The sequence below is a fragment of the Mustela nigripes genome, unplaced genomic scaffold (assembly GCF_022355385.1).
Source record: "Mustela nigripes isolate SB6536 unplaced genomic scaffold, MUSNIG.SB6536 HiC_scaffold_487, whole genome shotgun sequence".
In the NCBI taxonomy this organism is placed as follows: Eukaryota; Metazoa; Chordata; class Mammalia; order Carnivora; family Mustelidae; genus Mustela; species Mustela nigripes.
This window is the reverse complement of record NW_026739894.1, coordinates 11,830-33,414: the sequence shown is the minus strand read 5'-3', so window position 1 is coordinate 33,414 and position 21,585 is coordinate 11,830. Positions and strand designations below refer to the sequence as shown.

Sequence of the window (21,585 nt, the reverse complement as noted above, 5' to 3'; positions counted from 1 at the left end):
CCAGATGGAAGGAATGTAAACTTCTGAAAATTACGTATAAAATTGTGTTGGTGTGAGTATTTTTCTGAGTAAAGAAGTCATTGCTTTCAGTCCATAGCTTTTTAAGAATCTATAGCTTTTCATTTAAATGACTCAAAGGGAAAAAAAGGAACTATTTCTTTAATTCAATAGCTCTCAACCACCATGGCTACACATTAAAATGAGAGCTTTTAAGCAATATCCATACTCAGTTCTTAGCAAAGACCAGTATGATTCTGAAGAAAGGTTTTTGTTACCAGAATTTTTTTTTAAGTTCTCCAGGTGATTCTCATTTAAAGCTGGACTGCAAACCACTGCTCTGAATTGTGGATGTTAGTGACAGAGCAAAAGTTCAATTCTCTGATTTTGCAATGCTGCAAACATTGATATACCATCTAGCAGTGGAAGTGAAGAGCCATATATATTTGGTTTGCCTTTGAATTTACTTTATATCACCAAGTTTTCAGCTAAAAACCCCAAAACCCATGTATGTTGCCTAAGATTTTCCATCATGATAACTACAAGGAGGATTAGAAAACTTGTGCTTATACTCATTATTAAGAATTTCCCCCAAGCCAGGGCACCTGGGTGGCTCAGTGGGTTAAAGCTTCTGCCTTTAGCTCAGGTCATGATCCCAGGGTCCTGGGATCAAGTCCTGTATCGGGCTCTCTGCTCAGTGGGGAGCCTGCTTCCTCCTCTCTCTTTGCCTGCCTCTCCACCTACTTGTGATCTCTCTCTCTCTCTGTGTCAAATAAATAAATAAAACTTTTTTAAAAAATTTAAAAAAAAAAAAAAGAATCCTCCCAAGCCAAGGATTCCTAACCCAGGCTGTACATCAGAATCACCTTGAAGGCTTTTTTTTTCGGGGGGGGGGGGGTTCTATTTTAATACAAACCAATTCTTCCCTCCTTAATACATAGTAAATCAGAATCTCCGAAGACTTAAAAAACAAATAAGCTATAATGCAAAAGCTCCCAAAGCTAATCTGGATGATTAGCCAAGTTTGGGAACCACTGGCTTATATTAACCCACAGAAACTTATGGCACTTCGGAACCTACTGATTTGAGTACCTGGATATTCATCTACAGAACACATACCTTTTGACTAATATGAGATTTGGAGTCTTCACAAGAAACTGCCTTCTTTGCACGTAGATGATTGATATCGTCAAAATCAGTACATTTTGGCAGAACTGCCAATCTCTCCTGAAGAGGTTCTGTCTGGACTCTATCTTGAGGAGGGGCGGAATCGCAGCAGAATTCTTTCAATTTTTCCAGAGACTTTAAAACATTCTTGGTCCTCAGACATTTCTTTGGCTCTTAGTTAGCAAATCAGAAGAAAATATAACAATAGTATTTTGTTCTCATTATGTCAATTCATAACCAGGGTATGATGAAGGGGGAGTTCATGAACCCGGATTTTGTGGGAAGGAATGTACGCTTCTGAAAATTACATACAAAATTGTGTTGGTGTGAGTATTTTTCTGAGTAAAGAAGCCACTGCTTCTTTTTAGAGTAGTATTAAAACCTCTTTTTAAAGAGGGAGCTTCTCGGGGCGCCTGGGTGGCTCAGTGGGTTAAGCCGCTGCCTTCGGCTCGGGTCATGATCTCAGGGTCCTGGGATCAAGCCCCGCATCGGGCTCTCTGCTCAGCGGGGAGCCTGCTTCTCACTCTCTCTCTGTCTGCCTCTCTGCCTGCTTGTGATCTCTCTGTCAAATAAATAAAAATCTTTAAAAAAAAAAAAAAAAAAAGAGGGAGCTTCTCATTAAAGCAATGAATCTAACTAAAATGTGACAAGGAGATAAACATTTGGATTTAGGGTAAAGATAGCATACTGAAACATACATGTCATTTCACTTGGTCCTGAAACCCCATTACAAACTACAGTAGGGTTTTTTTTCTTTCTTTCTTTCTTTTTTTTTTTAAGATATAAGCACATAAGGACAGAGACTTTTCTCTCTGTGAAGTGACAGATACCAATAAAAAAAATCTGAAAAGAGAAGGAAAAATAGATGAATAATAACCAATTTAGCATACCTGAAAGCTAAATACTAAACCACTAGTGAAGGAAACCAAGAACCAATACCATTTGCTACACAAAATGCTTAAGGCTCAGGAATCAGGGCAGCAATACCATATGCACTAAAGGGAGATTCTAAAATAAGGAAGACTGGTTCAAAGCAAGTTGATCTCTTGACCTCTAGCCTACTCCAAGCTCAAGGGCAGCTGCTCTTCTCCACGTCAGCAGAGAACTAGAAGTTACTCTGGAAGAGGTAGAACAGGCACAGCTGAGATGGGACAACTGTGCCTGAGCCAGAGGAATAACAGGAAATAGGGGCTTACTGTAGGCTAAGAAACCCAGCCTTTTCCTCATGAGCTCTAGAACACAGGCAGCCAGAGCTCCCCACTCCAGCCAAGAGCTGGGAAGACTCCAGACCAGGGAAATTGATCAACTTAATGGGAAAGACTTAGAGATACTGACCCCAGAGTTCTCCAAGGAAGGCTGATCATCACCCTGCCCTAACATGCCTACTATCCCACCTCCACAGCTTTACTCATGCTATGCTTTCTCCCTGAAGGCCCTTAACCCCAATTTTCACGTCAAAATCTTATCATCCATTCATCCTTATCATCCATATCATCCCTCGCAAAATTACTTTTCCATGAAACTCCTGCTAACTCCCTTAGCTTAAAATCATCTTTTGTCTGTGTTCCTATAATAAGATCACATTTCTCCATAGCACTTATCCCAGGCTGCCAACTGGCAGTTCTTCTTAAGCAAGCAATCCATAAAAGAAAGAAAACTATCATTGACTGTCTACTATCTACTATATGCCAGAATACATTATATTTCCCTTTAGGGTAATACTATTAGGTAGCCACTTCTAAATATAATGAAAAAGGGACTGCATTTATAACCTCTTACCTTTCCTATTAAAGCAAAAAAACCAAAACAAACAAACAAACCAAAAAAAAACCAACTCTGAGAGCAAGAATTGTGTTTGGTCCATTCCTATGAGTTTAAAACTTCTCATATTTATATTTAGCTTTATATGCTTATTTATATTTAAACCTATTTTCACACATAAATTGTACCTTGTCTCCTAATAATCTTGTAGCTGGAATAATGTATATTTGAATCTCTTTCAAATTACTCTCCACTTTTCAAAATAAATACTTGAATCACTCTTCAGAAATATACTGTAAGTGTGTATATTATACAAGGACTTCCCTCCTATGGATATTAAAAAACCTTCCTGGGATGGGGGGGGTTTTCCAGTCTTGGGGTTGTACTTATTAAAAGTCTGAATTTATTTATACTGCATTATGATTGTACTCACTTCAGTAGCACATATACTATAAGCATTAAGATAGTGAATATTTGTATTTTGATAAATACTTCTGAGATAGAATTCCATATTATGTTTATCTGTAATTCAAATAAGAATATTAATAACATAAAAAGTCAACTCTGCATTCTGACCCATGTAGATTTTATTTATTAAGGAGGGCCAAGTATATATACCCTGTCTCATCTGCTCTTCCTACAACGTGACGCTGATACTCCTGCGTTGAGAGGTGGAATCGAAGGTCACTTCCCTTGAATAAAGGCAGGCCTTCCTAACTAACTCAACCAACAGAGTAAGGCATGTTAACTTCTGAAGCTAGATCTTAAAAGTCAATACAACTTCTGTCTGACTCTCAGGGTGCTCATCCTTGGAGACTCAAGCTATAAGGAAACTCAAACTAGCTCACAAAGAAAGACCAGTGGTGTGCTTAATGAAGCCAGTTGATATTGGCTTACCAGAGGTAACTGTTAAACCTTCAAGAATTTTCTGAGGCAAGAGTCAAACACAGCCATGATTACAAATTACAAATTAGATTACAAATTAGATTATGTCAACTTACAATTAAATAAACAAAGGTATTAAAAACAAAGGTAATAAATAATCAAACCTCATCATTTTTTAAAACTGTTACTACATTTTATTATTACCTATGTTCTTTTTTTTAATTACCTATGTCCTAAAGGTTATTAATATCCATTTTTTAAATATGGTAGAAATACTATATAATATGTTACTGCAACTATGTATTCCTTCCCAACTCTAGAAAAATCAAACTTTAGGAACAGAACTACTCTAAGCCTTCTCTTCCAAAATTTAAAAACAATCCTTAAAAAGATCAAACTGATGCACAAAGAATTTAACTGCATGCCAGAATAAACTCCAACATTCTTTAAAGAAATCCCAAACCCAACACACGATAACACAGAATTCAAAATATCTGTGATCCAAACAATTACTTACTAAACATGAAAAAAAGCAGGAAATAATAATTAAGAGATACAGACCCAGAAATGACAGAGATGACAGAATTAACAGATATGAACATGAAAACATATTATAAATACATTCCACATAATCAAAAAGGTAAAGAAAAACATGAACATAAAGAGAAGCAAAATGAAAGATTTGGATTTTGGAGTTCTGTTTGGTTTTGGTAACAGCTTTTCACTATGTTTCACAGAGAGAAAAAGGTGATTTCTTTTAAAAGAACAAAACAGAACTTCTAAAGGTTAAATATACCTATCTGAGATTAATATTTTACTGAATGAGATGGATGGCAAATTAGACACCACAAAAGAAAAGATTATGGAATTTGAAAACATACTAGGAGAACTGTTCCAAAATGAAGCACAAGGAGACCTAAAACTGGAAAACAAATAAAGGAGCTGGACTCACAGATGCTCCTTTCCCTTTTTTTGAGCACCATTTTTAACAAGTCACAAAAAGTCTTGTTTCAAAACATTCTAAGTCAATTGCCTTGTTGACAACAGAAAAGATTTATCATTCTCTTTAAGTATACATCTCCATTTCTATAGTTATTTAATACTAACACTTTCATGTTGACCCTAAATTTCACCTTTTGGGGAAGGAAAGATATCTTACATTCTTGATTCACTGAACTGAGACTTTTTTTTTTTTTTTTGCTTTCTTTTTATCTCATTCCCTGCCTAATTTTCTGGGGATAATGAAAAAAGAAGGATTTTCTGTTAGACTTTATAACAAATCCTCTGAGGCCAACAACTAAAGAAATAGTGCTCAATCATCTATAAATCCAACACCACCCCTAGAAGTCAACTATCTCAGAAATGGTGGTTTTATCCAAAGACTTTTAGCATACAGAACAAGCACTTCCATGCTAAAAAAAGGACAGGGTAGATTTACATAACCTGACATTGAAAACTGTTCAAAATGTTCTGTTAAGTGGAAAATGATAGCTACAAATTAATACACATAGTATAATACAATTTACAAAATACAGTTGAACTTAAACAACATTGTTTAAACTACATGGGTTCACTTACTTGGGGATTTTTTTTTTCAATAAATACAGTACACTACTATAAATGTATTTTCTCTTCCTTATGATTTTCTTAACATTTTCTTTCCTTTAGCTTACTTCATTGTAAAAATATGGTATGCAATATATATTACATATAAAATATGTTTTAATCGACTGTTTATGTTATTAGTAGGATTTCCTATCAATTGTAGGCTATTAGTAGTTAAGTTCTGGGGGAGTCAAAAAGTTCTACATGGATTTTCAACTATGCAGGGCATCAGTGCCCCTCATCCCCATGTTGTTCAAGGGCCAACTGTATTATTACTAAGTAATTTGTGGGTCTTTGTGTATACATGTAGATGTGTATAAATAGCAAAACTTGGAAAAATATTCAGTAGCCCCCTAAAATTACCATAAGGTCTCACTAAAAGAGAAAGATGATTGGGTCTTTCATTGTCTACCCTTTACATATTTGTATTATTTGAAATTTTTATAACAAGAATGCTTTACTTTTATAATCAGGACAAAAATTAGCTAAGAGAAATAAAAGAGAAAATGGGGAGAACTATAGGCAAATTGCAGAACTCCAGCTCTACCTCCACACCCCCAAAGCCCTACTCAAACCACCACTTATGGAAGGGCCACTCTACTCAACCACAATGGAGACCTTTGTCCATAAAGGAAAAAAATGGCACAACTCTCCAATAACATCCTCTGCTCTCTGGAGAATACAGTATCTGTGCCACAACTAGTGAGAACGAACAATCATGACCATAGGACTCACCAGCATTCCCAAACTTTATTGAATCACTTCCTCCTTCCTTTTCTTGGACTTTCTTTGCTTTCTTTTGAACAGGCCCATCACTCTCCAGTGGTCTCTTTTTACTGCTGCCAACTTCTGCAACCTATATTAGAAAATGATGTTATCTCTAATCTCAAAACTTGATGTATGTGAAATAATTTAAGCTTCACTTCTGAATAACAAGGTTCTCGCCATCCCACTACTTATGGAATCACATACCTTCAGACTTGGAAAGACCTATATATATAGATACTCTCCATACTGTTATGAAAGACAATGTGGAGACCAGAAGTCATGAGTCTCAGCACTTCAAGCCCTGCTAGAATTAATTAGAACCAGGGCTTATACCTTTCTTTACTCAATCAGCCTTCACCTATCTCGGATTATAAAACCTGAGTCACCCTACTTACCAATGTTAAATAAAATACCTTTTAAAAAAATATATCCATTTAGGAAGGGTGAAATTAGATACATAACAAAAGAACACTACCATTTTTGAAACGTCAGTGTTAATTGTAATTTAACTGTTTCATGTTCAAACTTGGCTTATGTTCACCACCAAAGATACCACAAGGCTATAAACTATATACTGGCAGGAATCCTGTCAAAAATTAAGTCCTTCACAAAATACCCTCTATATAGTAGGTGTAAAATAAAATCTTGGTATAGTCATGAAATTTAAACTATCATCAAAAAGCAAAAAATCCAGGGGCACCTGGATGGTTCAGTCAGTTAAGCGTCTGCCTTCAGCCCAGGTCATGATCCCAAAGTCCTGGGATGGAGTCCCAAAATGGGCTCCCCGCTGGGTGGGGGAGTCTGCTTCTCCCTCTACCCCTCCCCCTGCTTGTGTGTTCTCTCCCCAAGTGCTCTCTGTCAAATAAATACAATCTTTAAACAAAAATCAAAAACAGGAGAGAACTCACTCTGTGAAAGAAATGTAAATGAAGACTTTGTAGCTAGGCTGTCATCCGTATTAGAACTTGGAGGGTGGCTAAAAGTCAGTCTGCAATCCCTTTCCACATCCTCAGCTGTTGTTATTGTTTGTTTTTTAAATTTTTATTTATTTATTTGTCAGCGAGAGAGGGCACAAGCAGGGGGAGCAGCAGACAGAGGGAGAAGCAGGCTCCAGCTCAGCAAGGAGCCCAATGCAGTACTGGATCCCAGGAGCCTGGGATCATGACCTGAGCTAAAAACAGATGCTTTACTGACTGAGCCACGCAGACGTCCCAACACATCCTCAACAAGTGTTGGGATCAGGAAGTTACTGCATCAGGAAGCCTCGGTGAGGTCTCAACCTTGGACTTTCCCTGCTGGCAGTTTGGGAAAAACAAAACCAACTATTTTACTCAGGTGAACGGTGGTAAGCAACAGGAAGGATTCAATCACAACCATTCACATCTGCACCCCTTTAAACCTAATCCAGCCAAATTGTGTATCAAACTTTACAATCAGCCAAAAGAAGTGTAGTCGCTGAGGAACTGTACAATATGACTGCTTTTACCCTATTCGCTTGAAATATTAAGCACTGCTGTTGCATGCTTAAAAACTAGAGACTTAGCGTCAATTTATTCCAGTTACTTAGCCAAGTATACACAAATAAGGTAAATAAAGCTCCTCTTTAACCTTCAATCCAGATTTTTTTTAAGGCTGGGGAGGTAAAATGGAGGTTAAAAGATGTATCCTTTGCCCACAAGCCCCTACCCTCATCAGAATGTAAGTCCGGAGATCTGAGCTCCTGTTTCGAGTCTGCCATTAAGTACCCGCGCTACCTTGGCCTCAAGTCTATTACTCCTAGTGGAAACTACAACGTGAACTGCGCGGAGAATGGAGGCCAGCCTGGCTTTTCCCGCCTTCTCCTTTCAAAGCCCTGCCCCTCTCTCTTCCGGCCGTCTCATCTCGCCGATTCTCGCGCACTATCCCCACCTCCTCCCGCTCCACTCACAAGTACGGTTCCCGCCCCCGCCCACCTTGCCCCGCCCCATCTCCTGCTGGCCCCGCCCTGTCCTAGACCAAACCCACCACGTGTGGCGGCAAGTGAGGCGGGAAAGTGGACGCTAGGGGCGCTGCGGAGTCAGAGTCAGGGTCGGCCTTGTCGGCTGCACCCGTGGGGGACGAGGAGGACTTCAGGCTTCCCGTAGACCGGAAGAATCTGCTCAAAACCGCTTGCCCTGCAGGGGCTGGGCCGGTGGTAGCGGCACGGCCAAAGGCAGGTTTCCGGCCCGACATCGCACGATACAGAGCACCACCACCCAGACAGGGCCGAGCCAGGAGCGCGAGCCCGCGGCCGCAAGTCCCCGGCGTCTGCGGGCGCGAGCACGTCACGACCCTGCGGAGCGCCGGGGCGGGGGGCGGAGTCTCGGCTGCACAAATGGGACCGAGGAGGCGGGGTGGCCGCAATTTCGCGCCAAGCGCGGCCGGTTGCCTCCCGTCGTGGCGAGCTAGCTAGGAAGTGTTTACAGCTGCTGTCATGGTTCGTACGCTAAACTGCATCGCCGCTGTTTCCCAGAACATGGGCATCGGCAAGAACGGGGACCTGCCCTGGCCCCCGCTCAGGTACCTGCTGGGCCGGGGGGTCGATTGGGTTTGGAAGAGCTAGCGCGGGGTCGCGCTGACACTTGCGGCGGGAAGAGGGGGACGGACTTGGCACCCGAGAGGACGCGAGCTGGACCTGGGCTTCCTTCCGCCACCGGGAGCCGGGAGGCCAAGTTATTGATTTCCGTCTGCCCCTGCTGCCCGGCGAGGACATGTTCCCCCGCGGCTCCCTGCCTCACAACAAAGTCCCTGTCCTAGAGATCCCTCCACTCCACTCGCTCCCCTCCCCGCCAGCGCAGCGCCTGTGGGTCGCGTTAGAGCTGGAGCCCGCGGGATAATATTCTGAGTAACGCTGTTTGTCTAACTTGTAGGAACGAATTCAAGTTTTTCCAAAGAATGACCACAACCTCCTCAGTAGAAGGTAATGTGGGATTTTTAGGAGATTGAGGTTTGGGAAACATCTTGCTGAGTAAGCTTACCAGTGCAGATTTTTACTTAAATGAAAAGTTATCCGTGTTAATCTGGGACTTTTTGCCTTACCACTCATTTGTATGCAGTTCCCAAGGTTTGTCATACCACCACCCACCCACCCCCACCCCCCCAAAAAAAAGTTCTTTCAAATTTTATATGGGCAGGCGTACAGTTGAGGTACTGGGCAGAATTAGCATCTAGCTGCAGGTTTCAGTGAAGATTAGAGCATGGAAAAGAAATCAGAGGAGACCTTTGCCATAGTCCCTGCAGGATATGATAGGGTCTGAAGGAGGGCAGTGAAGAGGAGAGAAGTCCAAAAAACAGTTCCATGATACTCAGTATGGAGATAAGGAAGGTGAAGGGGATGCAGGAGGGATCCAGGATGAACTCTTAGATGCTAAATTTAATGACAGTTGAATAATCCTGGGTGAAGTGGAGAATAAAGGAGTGGACAACAGTGTGCAGTTGTAAATAATGCTAATTTTGAGTTTGGGGATTGCAGATACAGGCAAGTAGATGAGTTGAGCTGCTGGAGAGAAGAGGATAACCAAGGAAAAGAATATGGTGGTGGGATACTCGTTTAAAACCTAAGAGACATGTATTTGGTCACAGGAGAAGAAATAGCAGAATAAAAGGGAAATGGTAAGTGAGCCAGAAGCACATGCAGCATAACTTTAACAGGACAGATACAGGTTCGTGGATCTGGGACTTAGGTCCGTGGTAGAGACAAGATAGCAAGAGTTTGAAGCTTAAGGAATTGATATGAACCACTCTCTAGAATCCGAAGTATGATCTAGTCATAGAAAGAGCATCCAATGTCTGGCTTGTTTGCTAGTGTTCAGTAAATACAGTACTTGTTGGATGAGTGGATGGAAGGGTATTGAAGGTATGTTGGCTTTTTTTCTTTTTTCTTTTCCTTTCTTCTTTTTCCCCCCAACGTCTTTGTATGCTCTTCACTTATGTCCACCTTAATTGTTAGGCCAGGTCTGTACCATTTCTCTCACCAGAATTCCTCACCTAATGGCTCTGTTATTTTTGATACTTGGTATCTCTTTACTAGTACCTAGAGCTCTGTCTTTGAAAATGCAGTGCAAATCACATAAGGGGCACCGTGAATAATTGGGGGTTTAATTCTTGGAGGAAAGAACTTTCCAAATACAGAAAAACACTTAGTCTTACTACTTGTATTTATAACTGTTAGTATTTTTAAATAAAATCATGCTAATGATAATTCTTTGAAACAGACACATGTACTTCTTTTGCTATCCTGTCAGAATATATCAAGAATTATAGAAATGTGTATATTCCTTTATCCAGATATCTGACTCCCAGGATTTTTTCCTAAGTAATTAAACCAAAAATGGAAGCTATGTGTATAAAGTTTCCATAAAGCATTATACTTGAAAGAAGCACAATTGAAAGTGTTATAGCTTTTTTTTTTTTTTTTTTTAAAGATTTTATTTATTCATTTGAGAGAGAGACAGCATGAGTGAGGAGAAGGTCAGAGGAAGAAGCAGACTCCCCATGGAGCTGGGAGCCCGATGCGGGACTCGATCCCGGGACTCCGGGATCATGACCTGAGCCGAAGGCAGTCGTCCAACCAACTGAGCCACCCAGGCGTCCCAAAAGTGTTATAGCTTTTTAATTGAGTGGAATATTAAGCACTTATCTTTAAAAGTATGATTGTTAGGGGTGCCTGCGTGGCTCAGTGGGTTAAGCCACTGCCTTCAACTCGAGTCATGATCTCAGGGTCCTGGGATCGAGCCCCACATCTGGCTCTCTGCTCAGTGGGAGAGCCTGAGTCCCCCTCTCTCTCTGCCTGCCTCTCTGCCTACTTGTGATCTCTCTATCTGTCAAATAAATAAATAAGTAAATCTTTAATAAAATAAAATAAAAGTATGACTATTAATATGCCTACAAAGTATACAAATATGAATAATACTGTCATATCAAACAGTTAAACAAGTCTTCAATCCCCACAGTAACCCTAGAAGTAGGAACTACTGTTATCTCCATTTTATAAATAAGGAAAGTAAGACACAGAAGATTAACATGACTTGTTCAGTAGATGACTGAATACACTGAACTTGGGCACTTTGCCCCAGAATCTTGGCTCTTCACTATTATACATGATTGCAGTTGAGTAAATATTGGATATGAATTGGATAATACCAGAGGGGGAAAAAGTTACTATATTTAGGAAATGGGTGATAAATGTAAATTTTGGTAAGCCTGTTTTAAATTTTTATTTTCAGTACAAATCCACTAGATGTCACTATGACAATCATCTGTGTGTGTGTATGAATATATGGAACTATATACTCCCCAAATATTCTTTTTATGTGATTTTCTAGGTAAACAGAACTTGGTGATTATGGGTAGAAAGACATGGTTCTCTATTCCTGAGAAGAATCGACCTTTAAAGGATAGAATTAATTTAGTTCTCAGCAGAGACCTCAAGTAAGTGCTATAATAAATTCACCACAAAAAAATCATGTTTCATTTCTTAGGGTGGAGGTCAGTGTATGACAGTGTAAATACAGTTTATTGATCAAGCTGCCTAATATCATAAAGGTAATTTGCAGAAAATGAATAAGCAGTTACATGACAGTAACTCACTCTGCTATTTAAGGGATTGATTTCACCACTGTAAAAAGTCACATTAAATCTCAAATGTGGTAACAGATTTGCCAGTTTCCTTAAATTGTTACTCTGTAGGCTCAAGTATCATTTATATAAAATAAATAGTAACTTTTTTCCTAGTTTCACATATGTTTTGGGATTTGCCAGGATTAAGTGTTTTATCCCTGTTCTGGACTCTGCCCTCAATATAATAAGATAGAAATTTTAGGATGGGCTAAAAATCAGTCATAATCTTATGTCCTATTCCTAGTTTACCACAACACCCAAATAACATTTTATACTTGTATTCCTTACCCAGTGTCTACAGGTAAAAAATTTGAAAGTACTGAAGTCAACCTAAGGATCCTAGAGAGAAAGGAATGTCTCCACTTGGCCTGTGCTAGGAATTTTCCTGTCCTCCAGTCTAACACTGGAGTACATAGTTACTCCAGTGATGGTGTGTTAATCCAGTGATGATTGCATTGATGCTTGGAAATGTCCGGGGGATTTCATTCCAAGGAATTAGTTTATACATTTTTGGGTGCCAGCTAGACAAGTCCAAAATTGTGGGGCCGGCCATAGGGAAGGGCATGCTGGAGCTTTACAGCAAGGGCTGAAGTTGCTGACTGCAGATGGAATTTCTTCCTCAAGCCTCAGATTTGCTCTGAAGGCTTAAAACTGATATAATTCTGCCCATCCATACTGAAGTTATCGAATTATCAACTTTAATCACTTCCATAATATGCCTTCACAGCAACACCTAGATTAGTGTCTGAATAATCAAGGACTATAGCCCAACCAAGTGAACCCCTCAAAAGACCCATCACATCATGGAAAGGAAAAGACATTATACACCATTGGCTAAGGGGGATCAGGCTTATATAGATTTTCTACCAAGTCCTTTCTAGGATAGCATAGGTAAAAACGTGAAAGAAGATCTACCAGAATATTTGCACTGGTTACCTCTGGATCATGAGGAATATGTTGATGTACATCTTGCCATCTGCTGCAGTCTTCGTACTGTTCTCTTCCTTTTGGTTGCTAGGATATTCTGGTTATCTCATCGCTTGGTAGAATTCAAATTCACAGACTATATTGCCATTCCCAGAGACTCTTTAGTAGCATATTCTTGAATACTAGTCAAGTTTATTTATGGCTAGCTTGAGCTAAAGAAATCTCAGTGGGGAACATACTCAGTTGAGCCAGCAAATCTCCTCAAATGATGAGTCTAATTTCTTCTTTATGACCCCCACCTGTGGTGTACGTAATTGGGTTTGGTTGTTTTCTTATGTATTTATATATAACATTTGTTGCTATATTTTGCTTGTTTTTTTTAGAGGCAGAAAATTTCAAAAGTCTTTATTATCAAGGAAAAAAGGTTATCAGTTATGAACACGTCTTACAGTTTATTTTTTGCCCTTCCTTCTGGTTCCCTACTTGAAGGTCAGTTATACACATAACCTGAGCACCTGCTGTGTGCCAGACAGTGCTAGATTTATTCTTGTAATCACTAGCTCATGCGGTCTTTTGGAAATACTCAATTTTTCATCACCACCCTCTAATGTAAGATGAAACTGAGTCCTCAAGGTAATCCCAGAATTTGGTGCCAAATACTAATTATTTTGGATAACTAGTTCCCTAAAGTATAGGGAGAGAGTGCTTTTCCAAAGCTATCTAGACAATCAAGTTGTGGCTTTAAAAGAAATATTATGTAGCCACATTTGGGACCCAGATTGACATTTTCTCAAAATGTTAAACATAGAGTTAAGAGTTATTGTATGACCCAGCAGTTCTACTTCTTGGTTTACAAAATGAAGAAAAAATAAAAACATATGACCACACAAGGTCAAATGTTCATAGCAGCATCATACATAATTGCCAAAATAGAAACATCCCAGATGTCCATCAGCTAATGAATGGATAAACAAAGTAGCTTATATCCATAGAATGGAATATTATTCCACAATAAAAGAAGAACCAATGTATGCTACAACATGGATAATGTTTGAAAACAGTATGCTGAGTGAAAAAAGCCAGAAGAAAAAGGCCACATAATTCCATCTATGTGAAATTCCTAGAATCAGATTCATAGACAAACTAGATTACTGGTTTTCTTGGAGAGGGTGGGCATGGGGAATGAATGCTAACAGATACAGGCTTTCTTTTTGGGGGGATAGTAATGTTCTAAAAGTAGGTAGTGGTGAAGCACCTGGGCGGCTCAGTGGGTTAAGCCTCTGCCTTTGGCTGGTATCCTGATCTCAGGGTCCTGGGATCGGGCCCCACATTGGGCTCCCTGCTCAGTGAGGAGTCTGCTTCCCCCTCTCTCTCTGCCTGCCTCTCTGCCTACTTGTGATCTCTCTGTCAAATAAGTAAATGAAATCATTAAAAATAAATAAATAAAAGTAGGTAGTGGTGATGGTTTTACAACTCTGTGACTACACCAAAAATTTGCCAAGTTCTACACAAAAGGGCAGATTGTATGGTATATGATTTATATCTCAATAAAGTATTTTTTTAAGGCTTCGGAACCAAAAATTTATGTAAATTTTACCATAATGCTGTAACTTTGACAGCATCTTCGATAAATCCAAAATTCCTTCCATGATATAAGATGTTGTAAATTGTCTCCAGCCCATAAAAGTTACCTGACATTCCATAGTAGTATAATTTTTATGGTCTCGCTATTATCATCCACAGTGATTAAAGCTTTCTGTCTTTTCTCACCACCACTCACACATTTAGTATAGCAAAGACTTAATCTGTCTTCTAATGTCTGCTCTGGTACCTACTAATTTTGTGGCTTCAAGTTTTATTAACTTTAAGCCTTGCCGAAACCCAGTTTCCTTATCTACTAAATGGGATTAATAATGAGAACTTCTTAGGGTGATTTTGAGGGTTAATTGAAATTTTGTATATTAAATTTCTAGCACACAGAGAGTACCCTATCAATATCAGCTCCTACTCTCAACCTTTGCTATTTGAGCAAAATTACCTTATTTTATATCTTACAGAAAATATTAATATTAATGGAAACACAGTGAACAGGCTTGTGTTCTTACTTTTACCCCAACATCTAACTTTGTTCTTCTTTCCCTCAGTTTTAAGGTTCATAATCAGAACCCTCCCCTTCCCCCCACCACTTTATTCTAGACTTCCATTTTCTCATGTCGTCAAGCCCTTGCTGTGTTGTCCCACCCTTTATTATTATTATTTTTAAAGATTTTATTTACTTATTTGACAGAAAGGGATCACAAGAAGGCAGAGAGAGAGAGGGGAAATCAGGCTCCCTGCCAACCAGAGAGCCTGATTCGGGGGTCGATCCCAGGACCCTGAGATCATGACCTGAGCCGAAGGCAGAGGTTTAACCCACTGAGCCACCCACCACCCTTTACCATATTAAACCTCACCACAGATTACTTCTACTTTGAACTTTCTTGGAGCTTTTTGTTAAATAACTTTAGTGACTTCAGTACAAACCTCAGTCATATCTATGGTCATCTATCGCTTTTGTGTTTTGAACATGTTTTTCTCTCTGAGATGCTCTGCTAAGGGATCTTTCTCCAAGGAGTATTCTCCCTCATCGCTGCACCCAGAAGATACATCCCCTCTGCTCCTCTGGCATCCTCCATGCGTCCCCATTGCGTGTCCTTCAATTTCTCTGCCTGCCAGTGGTACAGGGAGTGCTGTTCTTTTTCTTTTTGTCTCTATTCCCAGCATTTAGCATATCCCTTAGCAAAGCAGGGATTCAGAAATTTTCATAGAATAAATGACCATTGGTGATTTATAAATCTAGGACCATCCTATTTTCTAACCTGCCTTTTTCCCCCCATTTGATATATGGAAAGATTAATTTCTGTAAATATTTGTAGTGGCTGCATAGTATTCAATTAAGAGGATAGAACCTACTTGAACCAATTTTCAATAGTTGGACATCCCATTTCAAAGACTGAGTTTGAAAGGCTTTAAATTGAACTTTTTTTTTTAATTTTTGGTTATGATGTGATTCTAGCCTAGGGTTTTTTGTTTTGCAATAAGCTTTCCCAACAGTCTCTAGGGAAATTGAGGCAGAATTTCATCTGCCACATCATCCTCTTTCACATCAGGCACAGTGGAAAAGATAATGTTTATATGGTACCCTGCGGTAATCAAATGAGGCTGCTCGAGGCCAGAGGACACTGGTCTTAGGGATTGCCTAAATTAGACCACACTATCCTGAGGTCTGAGGGTTCTAGAATAGGATACCTTTGTAGTGTGTGACCATCAGCTGAGAATCTTGTCTGTGTGGGAAGTTGCAGCTCAAGACTCCAGCATCAGGCTGCTGGAGTTCAAATCCCAGGTCCACCATTTCCTAGCTCTCTAACCACTGGTTTCTTAATGTCTCAGCCTCAGTATCCTCTATAAACAGGAATAAAAGTACTTACAAAGGACTGCTGTTCACATTAAGTGGTATGATGCACGTAAAGCACTGCCTCATCCCACTATATGGGAGAACAAGGGGGCACTGCATAAATGTTAGATATTTTCTTTCTACTGTAACTATCCATCAGGTAAAAAGCAGCCTCTTTTGAATAGGGCCTTTAAAGAGAAGGATGGAGAGGCACCTGGGTGACGCAGTTGGTTAAGTATCTGCCTTCGACTCAGGTCATGATCCCAGATTCCTGGGATCAAGCCCAGCATTGGGCTCCCTGCTCATCAGGGAAATCTGCTTCTCCCTCTCCCTTTGTCCCTCCCTCTGCTTGTTCTTTCTCTCTCTCTCTATCAAATAAATAAATAGAATCTTAAAAAAAAAAAAAAAGCAGGATGGAAATATCATTAGAGTGCCTATAATGTACATTACCTTTCTTTTAATCTTCATCCCAACCCTCTGAGAGAATTCACTCTTAAGTTTGTAACAAGATATCGAGCATATCCTCTTGTTCCTTGACTGCATACAACCACATACCAATTATCTCTTGTCAGGGAATACAGTCTCTGTTAGCTTAGGATAAATATAGGAAGGAAATTTAGCAATGAAATAAGTCACAATATTGAGTGCTTGCTATATTCTGTTTACTTTGGTAGTTTCTAGGATTTGTGCTTTCACAGAATGAATACAGTGGGCTAATGAACTCAAACATTAGCTCAACTTCTTGCTAATTTTTTTCTACCCGTCTTGGATCAAGGGTTTTCTGTGAAACTTATTCCTAAACTGCTAAGTAGCAACATTTTGCAGAATCATTTCCTCTATGTCTCTATGATAACTAAAATCTGAAACAAATCCTTTGTTTTCCTTTTCCAGACTCACTAGGAAAGGGCAAAGAAGTAGTCTTCACCTGAAGCCCTTGCACCGTTTCAAGCCATTGTTCCACAATCTATACAAAATGTGTACCCCGTTAATTTAAAGTCCACACCAACTATTTATACCACCTTCTAAATTATTTTGCTATAACCCACCAACTTCTAGGATGCCCCTTCCAGTTCTTCTCATATGTCAGTTCCTAAGTCAGCATTTTCCATTCTACCCCGACTCCTATCATCATTCCTGATTTTAGCATCCTCAAATATTAACACCACCTTAACTCTATTTCAGGCATTCTAGACTTTAACTAGACTATCTTCTCTCCAAGTTCAAATCTGTTTCTTACTCAGTTCTTCCCCTAGCCTCATCCAACCTAGTTGCTGCAGCTGCCCTGACATCTTAGAGAATCTCTTGGCTCATTTAACCTCACACAGGCTCCATATCTTTTCCAGCTTTTAGTGAAAATATACTCTTTGTGCTCTTAACTCCTTTAGAGATGACAGTAAAATAAGTAAAATGTCTGTCAAGAAGGTGAGGGAGGAGGCAGCCAAAAGAATGAATGTCTCCATCAGATCTTGATTAATCATTGTTATAACTACAAGTTCAAAGGCAGTTATATAATTTTTTAAAGCATCAGTCTGAGAACTTGACATTGAATTGTAATTTCTGTTCTCTAATTACAATGGAAGCCAAATTCTACATGTTTCAACATTTTTAAAGGGAATTACAGACCTCCCTTGATTCATTGTGAACCATACATACACAAATGTGGTTTCTTTAAAGGATTCATATTTATGATGATTTGGGTTTTATAATTAATTGCTTAATATCATTAGGTTTTATAGAAATTATTTCTAATTCTTTTTTTAACCACAGGGAACCTCCACAGGGAGCTCATTTTCTTGCCAAAAGTTTGGATGATGCCTTAAAACTTATTGAGCAACCAGAATTAGCAAATAAAGTGGACATGGTTTGGATAGTGGGAGGCAGTTCTGTTTATAAGGTAGGTAAAATTATAAAGAAATGTTCTACCCCACTTTCTTTCAGCTCCCCTGCCATCTGAACTTTAAAAAAATTAAGCCATGAGCAAAGGAAGCATATTATTCCCACTGTTAGCTAGACATATTGTCAATTTGAATTATTCATTTTAGATACTATCATGAAAACTAAATAAAAATATAAAAGTGAGTTTTTAAGCCTGTTGGAGTTTATTTTCAATTCAAAATAGTTGATGTTTCTAATTTAAAAACATTCCAAATCCTTCCCTTAGAATCATACTTGCATCGCACTGTTTTCTGCTCTCTGGATGTGCCTTGATATACGGAATTATTTCCCTTTTTTCCAAGGATATATATGTTCTCACTGATCAAGGGATGGGGCTCTCAGTTGCTGTATACTGACTAGATGTATATGAATTTGTGAAAAGCAGAAAACTTTCCCTTAACAATTTTTATATAATATGAGGACATGGGAAAAATACTATATGATTTCATAATACAAGGAAAAACAGGTAAAAGAGAAAATAGTCTGCACTTTTTTTTTGTACACTCATGCCATGAATTCATAGGGAATGGGTTCCAGCATCTCAGCCTCCTTCCCTGGGCACAGCAGGCTGTACTTGAACCCAAGTACCTTTCTCTATGCTTCCTTCTTTTCCTGACCATTTTCTTTCACACACTTCAGGAAGTTATCTCAGCTCTTGAGGGCTAAATATGATGAATATGCACATTAATTCTCTTGGCAAGAATCTTGTCCTTCAGTTGTTTTCAACAGTGCCAACGGAATGCTGTACCCTTGTAGACTCTTCTAGCTTTGCTGTAGACTCTTCTAGCTTTGCCATGTCAGCATTTGTGGAGTGTTCCTGTTTGAACAGTGCCCTTTCCCTTGATGTCCACAATATCACCTTTCTTGTAGATGCCCATGTATGTGGTCACAGGAACAACTCCATGTTTTCTAAAAGGCCAAGAGAACATAAGGCAGATACCTCTCCTCTTTGCCTTGATTCTAGTCATTTTGGTAAATTACTGGAAGACGGAGACTCTGACCCAAAGCTTTTTTTTTTTTTTGTAAGATTTTATTTTTAAGTAATCCCTGTACCCAATGTGGGGTTCAAACCCACAACTGCAAGATCAAGAGTCACACACTCCACAGACAGAGCCAACCAGGTATCCCAAAATATTCCTTATTCTTGATACCAAATGACTTTCAGCTTTCAAAATTTTTGAGAATATTAAATAGAATTTTTTGACTCTTAAAACACTAATGAGAGATTAATATTTTGTGGGAAGGAAAAAAAAACTTTGGTGGCTTGTGGTGACATATATACCCAAAGATTTTTTTTTTTTTTCTTAAAGATTTTATTTATTTGTTAGAGAGAGAACACAAGCACAGGCAGACAGAGCGGCGGGCTAGAGGCAGAGGGAAAAGCAGGCTCCCTGCCAAGCAAGGAGCCTGATGTGGGACTCAATCCCAGGATGCTGGGATCATGACTGAGCCAAAGGCAGCCGCTTAACCAACTGAGCCACCCAGGCATCCCCAGAGATGCCAGGATCCCAGACCTGTTTCTACAACCTTTGGTTTGCTTTATTTGTATTATGAGGAACTGGACATTTTCCTTTGATCTTGCAACCAAGGATGAATTTCTAAGAAAAACAAGTCGTTTTTTTATTTTGTTCAATATTCCTTTTGAATAAATTAATACCATATTGACTTCAAAATACATTCTTTATAAATATTCAGAATTAAATATAATTATATAACTTGGTATATCTATATCTATATAAGTCGTAAGGAAGTAGAACCTCTAGCTGATAATTTTGCTTTTTCCACCTGCCTCACATCACAATAGTTTGTAGAACATTTAGGCTTATCTTCCCTGGGGCCAGCCTGTTTTTGTAAACAAAGTTTCACTGTAACACAGCGATGCCCATTGGTTTAGTATTATCTATGGCTGCTCTTGCCCACAAAGATAAGAAAGAAACCATACAGTCCACAAAGCCTAAAATATTTAGCATCTGACCCTTTATAGAAAACCTTTACCATATAGCATTTACTTGGATACAGACCTTAAAATCCTTCTGTAGTTGGTCCCATTCAGTTTCTCTAATTTGATACAGTAAGAATTGGTAGAATTGTTTGACTGGGGCAAGGGAATTTATGATTTAATATATGCTGTAGTAAAAAGCCAAAAATAAAAAGTAATATTGGTTATATGCCCTTATTTGGAATTTCAAGGCTAACACACTTGAATTACCTGTTATTTTTTTTCCCCGTCTACAAGCTATTTGAAAATCAAGGGTTATTGCTTTCTTGGAGATGCAGTTAGGACTCTTGACTTTTTATTAGAGTTTTAAGATACTTGTTTGAGGGCAGTTTTGTTTTGTTTTGTTTTTAAGTTTTATTTATTTATTTAATAGAGGAAGACACAGTGAGAGAAGGAACAGAAGCAGGGGGAGTGGGAGAGGGAGATTCAGGCTTCCCGCTGAGCACGGAGCCGTTTTTTTCTGTAGAAACTATCAACAGTACCATAGGCAGTAGTTAGAAAAGCCATTAACAATATAAGGCCAAATACAGTCATTAGCAACAAGGGGCTAAGAAAGTAAATTACCTACTAGCATTATTACTATCTCATAAGAAATGGAAGCATTATTAAGTTCTGTGTAAATGTACTAAGTATGCCCTTGGGGTTTTCAGTAATCAAAGGCTCTTGAAATTATACTATTTTGTCCATATATATGCAAATTTTTCTATGGAGAATAACTAAATAATTTATAGTTCTTAATTCTTAAACAACTACCAAAGAAAAAAGATAATACTGAATGCTTAAATGAAAAAAAAGAGTTCATGTCAGCAAACTAGAGGCCAGAATATATTTAAACTCATTGTCATAATTATTGATAATTATCAATAATTCTCAAAATAACTAAGACGTACTTTTCAGGACCCCAAAATAAAGAATGGGATATTTAAATAGCATGCTTTGGAGGTAACAGTTATGTAGCATGTCTCTAATACCTAGTACAAAATTGACTGTATAATTAAAACAAACAGAAATCTTAGAGTTTCTATTTCTTTTGACAGATAAATTAGGAAATTAATGCCTTTTTTTTCCCCCCCCCCAAAGGAAGCCATGAACAAACCAGGCCATCTTAGACTATTTGTGACAAGGATTATGCAGGAATTTGAAAGTGACACATTTTTTCCAGAAATTGATTTGGAGAAATATAAACTTCTGCCAGAGTAAGTAAAATGTTATTAATTTGTCTAAAGCACTTTTGGATTTCCTGCTTAAGAATTATAGAAAGAGGGGCGCCTGGGTGGCTCAGTGGTTTAAGCCGCTGCCTTCGGCTCAGGTCATGATCTCGGGGTCCTGGGATCGAGTCCCACATCGGGCTCTCTGCTCGGCGGGGAGCCTGCTTCTCTCTCTCTCTCTCTTTCTCTCTCTGCCAGCCTCTCTACCTACCTGTAATCTCTCTCTGTCAAATAAATAAATAAAATCTTTAAAAAAAAAAAAA

The 21,585-nt window shown here is 38.9% G+C and overlaps 2 protein-coding genes across 4 annotated transcripts in view; one reads left to right on the top strand and one right to left on the bottom strand.

The window, feature by feature from the left end:
- Positions 1-1,116: 1,116 nt before the first annotated feature.
- Positions 1,117-8,394, bottom strand: LOC132008614 (DNA mismatch repair protein Msh3-like; the record flags this gene model as incomplete). Its single annotated transcript, XM_059387229.1, has 3 exons — positions 8,188-8,394; positions 6,151-6,271; positions 1,117-1,337 (listed from the first exon to the last, which is right to left on the bottom strand). Coding segments are annotated over exons 1-3 (549 nt in total), but the record flags the coding sequence as incomplete, so codon positions are not given.
- The window catches only part of LOC132008613 (dihydrofolate reductase), a 23,622-nt gene continuing 10,286 nt past the window's right edge, over positions 8,250-21,585 (top strand). For all 3 annotated transcript variants that reach the window (XM_059387228.1, XM_059387227.1, XM_059387226.1), the window contains exons 1-5: positions 8,250-8,721; positions 9,072-9,121; positions 11,526-11,631; positions 17,948-18,074; positions 21,195-21,310. In XM_059387228.1, the coding sequence (XP_059243211.1) occupies positions 8,636-8,721; positions 9,072-9,121; positions 11,526-11,631; positions 17,948-18,074; positions 21,195-21,310 (485 nt within the window). In that variant the 5' untranslated portion in view covers positions 8,250-8,635. The remainder of the gene's footprint in view (positions 8,722-9,071; positions 9,122-11,525; positions 11,632-17,947; positions 18,075-21,194; positions 21,311-21,585) is intronic.